This window comes from Lethenteron reissneri, chromosome 8 (assembly GCF_015708825.2).
Source record: "Lethenteron reissneri isolate LAM-NWPU_2019-01 chromosome 8, ASM1570882v1, whole genome shotgun sequence".
Classification (NCBI taxonomy): domain Eukaryota; kingdom Metazoa; phylum Chordata; class Hyperoartia; order Petromyzontiformes; family Petromyzontidae; genus Lethenteron; species Lethenteron reissneri.
The window spans coordinates 1512423-1526274 of NC_083786.1; the positions used below are offsets into that span (position 1 = coordinate 1512423).

General features: G+C 51.0%; 2 protein-coding genes across 4 annotated transcripts in view; one reads left to right on the forward strand and one right to left on the reverse strand.

Annotated features, from left to right (window-relative positions):
• LOC133359663 (protein S100-A1-like) overlaps positions 1–13852 on the reverse strand; it is a 450535-nt gene that overhangs the window by 291104 nt on the left and 145579 nt on the right. The gene's annotated exons all lie outside the window — the stretch shown is intronic.
• LOC133359613 (spectrin beta chain, non-erythrocytic 1-like) overlaps positions 1–13852 on the forward strand; it is a 152559-nt gene that overhangs the window by 132287 nt on the left and 6420 nt on the right. For all 3 annotated transcript variants that reach the window (XM_061578084.1, XM_061578091.1, XM_061578098.1), the window contains 9 exons: positions 882–1106; positions 3303–3392; positions 4114–4389; positions 5006–5136; positions 6958–7162; positions 9898–10272; positions 11170–11414; positions 12091–12229; positions 13157–13241. In XM_061578084.1, the coding sequence (XP_061434068.1) occupies positions 882–1106; positions 3303–3392; positions 4114–4389; positions 5006–5136; positions 6958–7162; positions 9898–10272; positions 11170–11414; positions 12091–12229; positions 13157–13241 (1771 nt within the window). The remainder of the gene's footprint in view (positions 1–881; positions 1107–3302; positions 3393–4113; positions 4390–5005; positions 5137–6957; positions 7163–9897; positions 10273–11169; positions 11415–12090; positions 12230–13156; positions 13242–13852) is intronic.

Genomic DNA, 13852 nt, shown 5'->3' on the forward strand with positions numbered 1-13852 from the left:
CAGTTCACTGCAATGAAGCTCAACACAAACCCCGTACCGGACCTCGGTGCAAATGAAATTAGCTGCCACCTGCATTTGGATCGTGTTTTGTACGTGTTGAACCGTGCTAATTGGAGGTGCGGAGAAGGACAACAAACTAAACACAAAGCGGTTCTAAAGAAATGAGTTTGTCCAAACCTGGACAAGTTGGTAACAATGTTTTTGACAAGCGTGGCATCGTCGCCGTTTTGTAATTAGTACCGATACATTCTGGCCTGCTTTGATTAACACGTACATTTTCACACAGCAGCTGCTGCCTACCGTCAGTGGAGTTTTCTGGGTTGAGCTGCGAGTTGAGAATTTCTCCTCTCAAGTGTTTTGCCACGCACAGAACGATGCATGTTGGAAGGAAGCAGTGACCGCAATCCAACAACAACGGAGGGCAGAGGAGCGACGCTCACAACAATGAGCGGAGCACCGAGTGGCTAAAACACAGCGAGTTGGCACAGTAGGGGGCACAGGTGGTGTATTGGCCAGTCGTCTCAGTCATTCGACACATTGCACCTGGGTCCGCCCCGTGACCTCCTGCCAGTGGGCGTTCGACACTTCACGTAGTCTCAATGTGCACATAGCCTGGCACAGGCACTGTGGTGACGTCACCGCCTGGTGATGCTCAGTCAGAAATCGCTCGTCCGATGAGTCCGCAAACTTGCACGGCAAATTAAGTGCGAACGCTCGGGGAGATTCCCTTCATCCAACCCACAGGAGTGCGCAGAGCTGGAGAGTAAAAAAAACACTCCAACACGTGGCTGCTGTTACTGACGCGGGCGGCGGGAGTAAAATAGCCGGGGACGTGCTTGTCCGACTAACGGCGGCCCCATGTGTGTCTCGACGGAATCCAGCTGCTGGAGAAGCAGGTGGAGGTGCGTGCCAAGGAGGCGGAGGATCTGTCCGGCCAGGCCGAAGCGTTGCAACGCGAGGGCAAGGGCGGCCCCGAGGTGGCCGGCCAGCGGCACGCGCTGGAGCGGCGGGTGCACCACGTGGCCGGGCCGCTGGCGCAGCGGCGGGAGCGGCTGCTCGCCTCCAAGGAGGGCTTTCAGTTCAACAGAGACCTGGAGGACGAGATGGTGAGCGCTGCAGCTCCTGCACTCCCGCCCCCCCCCCCCCACGTGAATGTGTTCCGGCGCCGGCAACTTGAGACGCGAGGGTCGGCGTGCGGCCGTGGGTGTTCACGAGCAGGCCCCGCAGAAGAAGACATTGTACAAACCCCAGCAGGCAAGCTTGTGGCAGGGCCCCATGTGATGCGTACGCAGCAGGGTGAGGGGTCACGAGTGGGTTATGGGATGTTGCGAAGCCCACAGTGATGGATAAAGAATGGAGGGAGAATCTAAAAAAATAGTGTTTTGTACTAAAGATGATTTACGAAAGTTATCAACATAAGGTATATATCGGATCAATTGCTTATGCGGTAAGTGTTATATTGGACAGACGGGACATAACATTAGCGTAAGACTAAAAGAACACCAAAGGAACATTACATTCTCCCAAACACAGCTGCCAGCAGTGGCAGAGCATGCTTGCCAACAAGGACATTCAATTGATCTTGATAACGTTGAATTGTTATGCAGAACTAATTATTACTGGCCAAGACTAGTTCGAGAATCAATTGAAATTGAGAAGAATTCAAATAATTTTAATCGCTGTGATAGCTATAAACTCAGCGCAGCCTGGCAGCATATTATTAAGTGATACACGACGCATTGCAATTCCTTACAGGTGAGTCACATGCTAAGTGGCTGATTACTGATCTTATTACATAATTAATTTACCCCAACCTCTGCCTCTGATCTCGAAACCTGATGGGGTTCAACAACGATGACGTCATCCTGCACTATTTAATACCGGAAGCAGGCAGATGGCTTCATTATTCTGGTAAATTGCCCGAAGATGCTGAATGTAATTTCCAACGAAACGTCGTACTCAATTTGTTAATGTTGTGGATCTACTCTTCAACACCCCGGTGGGCTAAAGCAGCGAACTATTTTGTCTTTTGTCAACGTGACATATTTTTTGTTGATTGGCCGCGTCGGGTGGTGGAGGGTTAGGACACATTTATAAATAACGCGATCTAACCCAAAAACCTTTTATGAAGAATCTAAAAAGTTTTTCAGTGGTAGAATGAGCATGGGGGGGAGGGGGTGCTCACCACGATGATTTTGAGACCCTGAGCCAGGTGTGGAGATTTTACTTTTTTTACTTAGTTGGGGACAACTGTTGAGTGCTACCGATTTGATCGACCTCGTTGGGACGACCTATTGCGTTGACGTGTTGCGTTGACCCACGACCATGATTTTGAACTCGCAGTCCCAGCCGTTGGTGGAACCCGGGCACTCTGCCACACACGCGAAGGAAGTGAACAGCTCTTGAGCGAGGATGCGTGAGCCAGTGTCTGCACCAACGGGCATTTTGTTCGTGTACAGGCTCTCTGGGGCCTGTGTGAGCCTGTGCCATACGGCGCGAGAGCAGTGCCGCATTACCCCTGAAGCATGTGGACTGTGGACGTCACTCACTACACGAGGCCCTTTCTTTACGCAGTCCTGTGACTTGGGCCAGCCCTGGTCATTAGTTTATTAGGCCTAGAATTAGTCGCTAAGCGTCGGTTAAAAACTTTTAAACGTATCAGTTGAGAGTTATATACTCACGTGATTAATGCCACCGACTCCCATTGTTCTTCACAAACAGAATGCCGCGATGCATGAGGGAGCTTTACAAGTTATGCTGCTAAAATAAGTTAACTTATGGCCGGTGTTGGTTTATCACCGCAGCAGTTGACATCGTGTGATGTAGTGCTGCATCAGTTAACCGATTAATGATTTGTAATTAAGATTATGACGTATGCATAACATCACATGTTTGAGAATCTGTGATGAATCTTTGCTGGTTGTGGCTGGTAAGGAATTTGCGTAACCCCTGCAGTGAGTAGAGGCCACTCAAATTGACCACGATATTAAATAATCATGGAATTTTGAATACAATTCTGATCCTGGATCATGCGTGGCGCCGGTGAATTGTTAACCCTCCAGCTATGTTCGAGCCTACGTGACGGGTGCTTTGCAGACCTATTCCTCGAGTGGGTACAAAATTCTGTTATGTCCGCAAGTCGTTTCGATGCACGCTACCCAGCGCCATGTGGGTCCCATTATCACACGCTCCCCACCCTGTAGCTAGTGACTCCGTTGAGCAAAGCGGGACCCTGGTCACCGTCGCTAACGTCACTCGTGATTTGCATTTTATTTGCCCCCCCCCCCCCCACCCGGAATCAGCTCTGGGTCGAGGAGCGGATGCCACTCGCGACGTCTTCCGACCACGGGAATAACCTGCAAACGACGCAGCTCCTCATCAAGAAGAACGAGGTAGGGGGTGGCTCTTCGCTCCACCTCTGTGGGATCTGCAGGGGCGTCATGCCACCATGCCATTGGCAGCAATGGAGAAGAGGCGCGTGTCATTTTAATTCTGTGTAGAGGGACAATTATATTTTGTTGTATGTACGTGCGATTGGAAAGGCACCACTAATTAGCTCCCGCACCTCCCATTACCATGGTTGTCTACGTATGGTGCGAAATAAGTTCCACATACATACATACAGTTCAACATATATTCATACGTGTCACCTTGCAACGCTACACGTTGTGTTCGTTTACCGTGCATTTTTAATCCAATAATGATGCTGCTCCATGCCACTCCATCGACTAGAAGTCTGAGTGCGCGTCCTGTAGACTGTACAAACGGTGCCAGGCTGGGCACTTTTGCGCGCATTGCTGCGCCACCAAAGCAGTTGGTCAGCTGACAACCAACGCCGATGAGTGGCAGAAGAAGCGAGAGGTAGATTTTCTAACGTGTGTTGCTGCCTTTCCAGAAATGGGTCGCAACGCACCCTCCGGCAAAGCAAACGGCCATTTACAAAGAGCATTTCTGCCAGCATTTTTGGATAACTCGTAAACATATCCCATTCCAGTTCCAGAAACCACAGATGTCCTTTGAGAGAGGGCATCCCGGCCTCCGTGAGGTTCCCGCCACCGTGACGGTGACCAGCGAGCGACGCGACGAAGCCGACACGGCGTGTGTGACTTACAGACCCTGCAGAAGGAGACGGAGGGCCACCGTCCGCGCATGGAGGAGGTGTACCAGCGGGGGAAGGCGCTGCTGGCCCGCGGGGTGGTGCCGCCCAGCGGCGGCGACCGCCTGGAGGGGTTGAAGGCGACGTGGACCCGCCTCGGGCAAGAGGTGGACAAGCGGCGGGGACGGCTGGAGGCGGCGCTGCGGGCTTACCAGTTCTACTGCGACGCGGCCCAGGCCGAGGCCTGGATGGACGAGCAGGAGCTGCACATGATCACCCAGGAGAAGGCCAAGGTGGGGGTTGTTGTCAGCCTCGCTTGTCGCGACGGCGGTGTGATGCGCCGCTCAATATTACGACGATATAAATACCGTGGTCGGTGATCGTGATGATGATGATAATAATAATAATGCTTTGTTTTCTGCGGGACAAACCCTACTGAGGGTCATCAAGACTTCCTCTTTGAGGAAGGTTTTTGAAAACTTGTGCGTGACGTCACTAGGGCCTAGAGGTTGGTACCGCGCGCTTTGAGACCGTTGACAGACAGTAGAGGGTATATAGAGAGAGACATGGTTGCTAGGGTTACTGAATGGTCGTGTTTGTTGTTGCTTCCGAATTTTTTTTAACAAATTGTCGAATTTACTTACGAGACCATCCAGATTAAGCTACGTTTTAGTGAGTTGCCGAGGAAGGAAGAAAGAAAAAATAAAAGACATCGGGACTTAGACGAGTGTAACGCTGTGCTCCGTGGTCCACTGGTCGCCTGCGGAAACGGTTTCAGCTACAACAGTTCAGAGGAGTTTTGGCTTAGAAAAGTTTAATTGTTACACACGGTGACCCACGAAGACAGTGTGGAGGGGTGACAGCGGTGAGTGGAGCGTGGCTTCTACAGGGGTTGTTGTTTGTGCGCAGGACGAGGCAAGCGCAACGGCGCAGCTCGCGCGCTGCGACCAGCTGGAGCGCGCCGTGCTGGACTACGGCGACGCGGTGCGCCGGCTTGGGGATGGCGCGCGGGCCATGGTGGACGCCGCACACCCCGACAGGTGGAGCAGCAGCGCGTCCACCAAACCGTCCATTCCCTGCGCTCGTCAGCGGCGTGAACTTCCACCCCCTCTCCACCCACCCTCCTCTTTGTATCTGTAGCCATCCGCACGTGCGATTAGCACGGTCGGCTACGTACGGTGCGAAAGAAGTTCAACGTACACACGTGCATCGTCTGTGTTGTCCGCAGCTTTGTCATTTGTTGTATCCGCAATAAGGGTTGCACTGAATAGGAAGTGTGCAGGATGGAGGAGGGCCTGCTACTGAGAGGGGCTCGCCGCACGTTTGGCGACCGAGTGGAGAAACCTAGGAGCAGAGGGTGGGAGGCTGCCAGGGCAGTTCTATGGGTCTCTGTGAGTTTGTGGGTCTCTGGTGCTAGTCTGTGAGTCTCTGCGTAAGTGTATAGGTGATAGTGGGAGTCTATAGGTCTCTCACGTGAGTAGAAAGCCAGATGGTGTGAGACTTTCAGGGCGGGTGTTTGAGGTTGCCTCGTGTTGACTGCATCAGCCGCTGTGGGGTCTTGGTGGAGGGGAGAAAGCGCTGGCAAGGAGAGGTGTGCAGCTGGTGTCGGTGGCTTTGGCCACGGTGACCCCTGACCTCATCTCTGTTGGCCACAGGCAGGGGAGTGCGTAACGCCGGATGGCAAACCACACCGGAAGATTCCAACAACAGGATACAACAGAAAATCCGCGAAGAACCATTCCGGATCGGCGGAACCACATGAAAGTGAAAGGCACGGATTAGGGCCCCCCCCCTGCCCCAGCCAAGTGGGGACCTCGTGCAGGGGGGTGGGAGATAGACGATTCAAATGGGGAGGGTAGACAGGGAGAGGGGGGGAGAAGAACAACAACAACCAGCACACTAAGGGAAGGCCTGGGGAGAGGGGGCGCAGAGGTCGGGACACCGAGTGGCAGCCTTTTAATGAAGCCCAAACAAAAACTTGTGCCGTCATTCTCTCAGTGACAAACCCCCCACCCACAGGGAGTTACCGGCTACTCAAGTCGCATTGCGACCCGAATTGTAATTTCAACATCAGCTTCACCGTTTAGCTCACGCGCAGGTCACCCAGATTCTGCACAGAACATATCAGCCGTGGCTATACCGTAGGTCCTCATTTTGTACCAATCAGAATGATTGGTTCTTTCGGTAAAGTCATGCGACTTTCCCGAAAGAACCATAGAATATGAATTCCTGCAGTCACGAAAGTTTTAAGTCAGATTAATTTTTTTTAGACATTTCTTCTTCACGCAGTCACGGCTACATGCCTAGGTTTGGCAGTGTGCTCGCCATCTCAAAGCTCCACACATTGTATATTTGTTTTATATGTATGGAAATGTTTTAATCGAAATTGTTGTCCATTGAGGTGCGCCATTCTTGGAAATCCATAATATCCGAAGCAGAAAGCATGGCCATATCACATCAACAACAACAACAGCCGTGATTTGCCACTAAGTGGCGGTGACGTCACCACGGCGCTTGTGCCAGGCCCGTTGCCAGGAGGTCAGGGGACAGACCCAGGTGCCATGGGTTGCCTGACTGAGATGACTGGCTGATGCACCACCTGTGCCCCTTACTGTGCCAACTTATATAATATCATACACGTGTACATATGCGCAAGCTATAGACGCATATTAGTGGCTCACATTAACTAATCTGATTTAGTGGTGGTGTGATGGTGGTGATGTGTTGGCAGTGGTGGTGATTTCGTGACATTGGGTGGTGTTGTGGCGGTATTGGTGGTAATGTCGTTGTGGCGGGGGTGGTGATGTGGTGGCAGTGCCGGTTGGTAACGTGCCGGCCGGCGGTTGCTCTGCGCGTTCCAGCGAGCAGATCAGAAGCAAGCAGTCACAGGTGGAGCGGCTGTATCGCAGTCTGCAGGAGCTGGTGCAGGAGAGACACGTCGGGGCGGGGGGTCTGTGCAGGCTCTTCCACCTGCAGCGGGAGGTGGAGGACCTGCAGCAGTGGATCTCTGAGAAGGAGGTCCTCGCCGTCTCCCCGGAGCTGGGCCAGGATTACGAGCACGTCACGGTACGTCGGCACGCAGCACACGCTGCTGCCTCTGCGGCTCCCTGTGTTCACGCAGTTTTATTTCATAAAAATATAAAACAATAGAATTCTCACGACGTATCGATTGCAACACAAGCAATCATCGTCAGGTGTTAAAACCAAATTTTATTGCTGTGGTTTTCACACCTGAAGATGATTGCTTGTGTTGCAATCAAAACGTCGTGATAATTGTATTGTTTTATGTTTTTATTATTTTATTCCCTTCTACGTGACTTTACCGAAAGAACCAAGAATATAAATCCCTGCAGTCACGAAAGCTTTAAATCAAAATGTATTTTATTTAACTCGACTATTACCAGGTCGGGCTCACTGAGCTATAGACAGCTCTTTTCAGAAGCGACCAGCCTATCACAAATTATAGCTCAACGAAGTGGCTTGTCATTGTGTGGAAATTGACAGCAGACAGATACTCTGCATGTACGTTTATTATAAATATAGAGGGACAAATTAGAAATCCCGGACAAAACTCTACGCGACCGCGGGGAGAACATGCAAACTCCAAACATGCAGGCGTCAGGTTTGGGATCGAACCCACGACCACCCGTATACCAGCGAGGTGGTTAACGTCTCCTGGCCACCGCGGTGCCCTCCGTGTCCAGGGCTGGCAGTGTGCTTGCCCATCTCACAGCTCCTCGCTATACAGCCACGTGTCTTGAAGGGGGACGTTTTCAGCTCCACAATTGAACCTCATGGCGGGACCCCGGGGCCCCATAAGCCCCCGGCTCTCGCATAAACATTATATTATAATGTAAACAAAAACTTTGCTCTTTTTCACCAATGGGTTTGAAGGATGGTGGCAATTGTTGTCTTGTTAAACTTTGCCTTTAAAACTGAAAACTACTTAGCTGAAGTACCTCTATTTAAATGCACTATCGAAAAAATAATTTACACCCCTCTGTCAATCATCGTGTTTCTCAGTTTGGATTTGTGAACACACTTTGTAAACGGTACATAAAATAGTACGCGTTTTCAATGCGCTGTTCATATTGTAACAAGCGTTTATACCAATGTTACTCTACAGAGTAAGTGGGTCGCCGCACTTCTTATCCGCATTTATACGAGCGGTATGTGGGGACTATGGCTTAACCGCAAAAAAAACCTATTTGCACAAATGCATATGGACAAGAGAAGTATTATCAAACAGGTAATAGGATTGTCATTGATTGATCCTGCCGGCAGACATTGGAAGGTCACAAATAATAATGAAGATAAGAGAGTAGTTTCACTGTATTATGACAACAGAATGATCCGCGCCAGGTGGGTCATGGCGTTTATGTGCGCGGTGTGACGGAGTCGCCAAAAATAAATAAATAGATTTTGACTTCTGTTTATTCGGGACCCCGTGGTCCTGCCATAAGGTTGAATTGTTCCACTCGTGTGGCACGAGTTAAAATGGCCGCCATAAATTTTTTTCTCGTTGTGGCAATGGTGTGAGTTGGGTTAGTTTATAAGGTCTCCCCCCCCCCCACCCCTATTTGTATGTACACGTGTATGTAAATGGACGGTCAATTTCGATTTTGGCCAATAGGTAGCTGAGCAGGACTCTTGGGTGGTTACCTTGTAAGCATCTCAGCCACGTGGACAATGGAGGCCTGGGGCAGGCCCTACTCAGTGTGATGTACATGTCGTTTCGTTTTACAGATATTCTTAAATAATTGTGTTGCCATCAATCTGGAGCCCCGCATATCTTCCTTTCGAACGTGCAACACTTGAACGGCATGCAGTGTCATCCGCTTTAGCATCATCGACACACGTGGAGATACGAGTTTAAAAAAAGATCCGTATTCCTTTTGCATCATCTTACTGGGTTCTCAAATGCAGCATAATAGCTACACCGTTGCCCACAGTGAAATGCAACTGTCTAATATTACATGGAGGCTTTACAGCCAGTGAACTACACACACACTCACTCCTCGTCTTACTGAAGGTGACCTAAATGTTTCATAATCGGGCTACCACCTCTTCTACTGTAGACCAAATCCAGACATATTTTTCAATCAGCCAGCTCTCTTCACTGTCTTACGGTGTTGAAGTTCCACACAATACCGCTGCGAATTCTCGGTACAAAATCGATTTCTAGCAATGGCCGTTCTTCATTGCACATCATCAGTGTGGCTACGCACAAGAACCAGTTTCGTAAAATGTGACCTATTATATGTTTGTTCTTTTAAGGCCACAGCAACGATGTTTTTCAGTAAAAGTAGAGTTGCCACCTGTCCATATTTGACCAGAACAAGTCCAGAAATTGGCACCTGCTGTGTTTGTGGAGCAGGAATTGATTTGTCTACTTAGATTTCTGTTTGTGTTGCTAACTGTGCTTGTGCACCACTGCCAATGCAGTGGCAGCCGCATCACGGAGCGATTGTTCACTTTATGCACAGGCGGCACTCGTGCGGTGGCTAGGAGATGTTAACTACCTCGCCTGGTATGCAGGAGGTCGTGGGTTCGATCTCGACCCTGACGCGTGTTGTATATTTGGAGTTTGCGTGTTCTCTCTCCCCTTAGTCATGTGAATTTTACTCCGTGTTTTTCCCTCCACATTGAGAATAAACATGCATATAGAGAAGTTTCCACTTGAAAAGCCACTTCGCTGAGCAATCATTTGTGGCCAGGTTGCTTCTGAAAAACAGCTTTGTAGCTCAGTGGGACCGTACCTAGTGAAATACAAAGTAGTTGTGCGTGTTCTGCTCGCTCAGATGCTGCAGGAGAAGTTCACGGAGCTGGCCCGAGACACGGAGGGCATCGGGCAGGAGCGCGTCGACGCCTTCGGCAAAGCGGCCGATGAGCTGCTGCGCGAGGGCCACCCTGACTCGCCCACCGTGCGCCAGTGGAAGGCCTCGCTCGACGCATCGTGGCGCAAGCTGCTCGAGAAGATGGCCACGCGCAAGCGGGGCCTGGCGGGCTCGGCACGGATTCACAAGCTGCTGCATGACGCGCGGGAGCTGCAGGGCCGCGTGCAGGAAAAGCAAGCGCAGATCCCCGAGGAGTCGGGCCGAGACCTCAACCACGTGGCGTCGCTGCAGCGCATGCACTCGGCGCTGGAGCACGACCTGCTGGCGCTCGGAGCACAGGTAGCTCGGAGTGCGGGTAGTGTCGCACTCGCCAGCTTCCCTGCAAGGGGTTCCGTTGTCTGGCAGCGCTGTGCTGGAGGAGTGGATGTGCGAGTTGCGGTGAAACAGCCGAAGCAAATTCCGTAGACCTTTTTAGGCTGTCGTGGAGCGTTTTTACTTGCTGAACAGTTGCTTGGCACAGGTCCAATGGACCAAATTGGTGAAGCGGCTAGGAACAAACGGGGCTTTCAAAGTTGTAATGGATAAGAGTTGACAACTCATCTCTTGAAATTTAACAAGAGGAAATGGAAAGGAATGCCAAAGTTGACCAGTGCGAGGAGGACGAGGGAGACGTGGAGATCATTCTTGGTCCCCTTTCCCTGGAGGCAAAAAAGTGCACGCGTCGGCGGCTTGGCCCATTTCCACGAGTCACCTCGGTGCAACAAGATGCGAGACAGACGACACCAGACCAAAAAAAGATTCAACTCTTCATTTCAAGTCGTGTCCTGAATTGTGACAATTCGTGCAGTAACGTGGGCCGAGGGTGGATTGTTACGAGCCTCATCAACTGGGCTGGATTGCGCGCGAGCCACTTTGCTGGCGAGTGACCCTCACCAAGCCAGGCGTGTGGGCTTGCCCTTCCGTGTTCTTGTGCGCCCATCTCAGTTGAGGTGATATTGGGCACTCTCACATCAAAACAGCAGCTTCTATAATTGAGGTTTTTGTTGGGTTAGATCACGTAAATATAAATACGTCGTTATACCCGCCACCACCACCCGATACAGCTAATTAGTAAGGTTTGTCACGTAAACATAAAACATTCCACTTAGTTACTAGTTCAGCACTCACCGGTGCTTTGGAGAGTAAACCCACAACAACATTTACAATTGGCGGCTTCTGCCCTTTGGCTCATTTCAGGTGCAGCAGCTGCGCGAGGAGTGCTCTCTGCTGTTGAGCGGCGACATCGGAGACAAGGCGCCCGAGGTCCGCAGGCAGGAGGAGAAGGTGGTGGCCTCGTGGACCGCCCTGCAGGAGGCCTGCAAGGCCCACCGGTTGAGCCTCGCCCAGGCCAGCGAGAGGTTCCACTTCTTCAGCCTGGTGCGCGACCTCATGCTGTGGATGGAGACGATCATCCGACAGATCAAGGCCCAGGACACCCCCAGGTGCGAGGGCTTCAGCGTCTCTGCGTGAATTCTGCCGTGTGACGGAGGGAGGCCGGCCAAGTGGCTCGGTGGGTGAAGTGAGTGGCTCGTGGTGGGAAGGCTTGCGAGTTTCAAATCCCGCTTAGGGGTTTGACTCGGCCTCTCACCCCCCTCTTTAGGGGCCATTAAAACAAAGTACCGCCTTGTGGGGAAGCCGACGGTGGTTGTCCTATGGACATACTCGCCCCTGCCGTAGGAACGTGGAATTTCCACCACTGGCTCAAGGTTGTAAACGGGAGGTGAGCACAACAAACTTCATTGCTCATTTGAGCAGGAAATAACTTTTTGACTTGTTTCCCGTAGAACTAAATTAAAGTCAAGTTTCTCTCAGTCCTGAGGAATGAGTCAACCCCCGACTGGGAATAGTGGATCGACAGCGCCACCTCAGGTCGTGAATCACTCGAATCAGACGGTTGTGAGGTCAAATCTCGGTGGGGAGATCGCTCAGCCTGGCAGCTCACTAGGGTTGATAAAAATGTGTGTGACATTGTGGAAAGTCAGACTTTGAAAACTCGGAAATGAGGCGAGGAGGTGCTACCCAGGGTCTCTTCCGAGTTGTTGTTCCTGATGCAGGGCCCTCTGCAGGCCTGAGCGTCGCCGTGGGCCCTCGTGAGTGGCGCTCTTGTGTTGACGACAGGGACGTGTCTGCGGTGGAGCTGCTCATGAACTACCACCAGGGAATCAAGGCGGAGGTGGAAGCCCGCGACGATAACTTCGCGGCCTGCATTGACCTGGGAAAATCGCTCATCGCGAGGAATCACGACGCCGCACAAGAGGTGGAGGCCCGCGAGACATTTCCCAGATTGGCCTCGCGTTGAGCACGCAGGCCGTGAAAGCCCAACTAGACGTCGTGCCTTGAGAAAAAAGTCACAATTCTTCAAACGTTAGGTGATGGCTCGTGTCTATTGGCAATCACAAGTCATGAGTGGAAATTCACATTCGTGTGGCAGGGAACCGCTGTTGATTTCCCGCATAGTGATACTCTTTTTTTATCAACCCCCAAGAGAAATCATGAGCAGAGCAAATCCTCTGCCGGGATTTGTTCTTGTGACCTTTCTGATCGTGAGCTGGGTGCTTTGCCACTGCGGGTGTGCTTCTGTGGACACCAATCTAAACAAGTTAGGCAGCTCTTATGAAGCGCTGCATCGCGAAGAGAGCAGTGGTATATGGCAGTGTCGTCTCATCGACTCATCACCTTCGACCAGTGGCTCCTCAAGGCCGGGTGGAAGTGGTCCGCGGGACTCGTTGCGCCCAGGACGTTTCTTTTTTTTGTTGTTCACAAAACACCGTACGGCATCAGCCATCCCATCAATGTTACGAGTCAATGCCAAGAGAGTTGAAACATTTTTCTGGGTGCTTTAACCTTGAGGCGTTGTTGGTGCACGGTAGTGAGAAGGAAAAATAATGTCGACGCGGGAAAGTTGCAACACCGCTGCTTCGTACTAAAGTTTTACAGAGTATGAAACTGTTACAACTGTTTCGCTCAGCCTCGTCGACTTATTCTTTACCTTTCGATTTTAAGCTTTCTTGCTGTGGTTTTCACACCTGATGATGATTGCTTGTGTCACAATCGAAACGTTGTGAGAATTTATTATTATTATTATTTTATTATTTCCCTTCTATGTGACTTTACCGAAAGAACCAAGAATATTATCTTTTACCGTCTGTATAGAGAAATAACGTAACCTTTGTTTTTGCTTTAGATTAAGGAAAAGCTGGAGCAGCTGAACGAGAAGCGACAGACCATGCTGGACATGTGGGATAATCGTTGGGACTGGCTGCAGATCTGTGAGTATCCCACATGTACCTGGGTTAGCTCTGGACGTATGTGCAATGTACTTGCTGCTGATGTTTTGTCAGGACTTGGCTCTATGCAGGTACCCGCTGTTACCTGAGAACACAGTCATACCCCAGATTACGTCGGGGGTGCGTTCATGAAAGGTGCGACGACGAATATCAAAACGACGTCAAAGCGATTTACAGGGTAGGTGGTGGTGTAGGCGAAGGGTGAGAAGCGACGGACACGAGAAAGGACAGACGATGCTGTCAGCAACGTAAGTGTGTTGGTTGACGGGACGCAAATCGAGTCGTGGCGGTCTCAATCATGAAGTGGCGACGTATTTGCGAAACGACGCAAACGGGGGAGACGTAAATCGTGGTGTTACTGTGTAGCTCAGAAGTGGCGTCATCGCCGAGCCATGCGGTAGCCTCCCCGTGGCCATCTGTAGCTCTCGTAGCCCTCCGCTGACCTAAGTCAGTGTGCAGTCATCAGCAATGTACAACACTGTTTGCACAGTGCCACAGCTGCAGTGTGGCTTGTCGTGAAGATCCCAACGGTGGAGGTTAGCTGCACAAAGTAAACTAAACTTTTTTTTATTTTACCAGGTAAAGCCCACTGA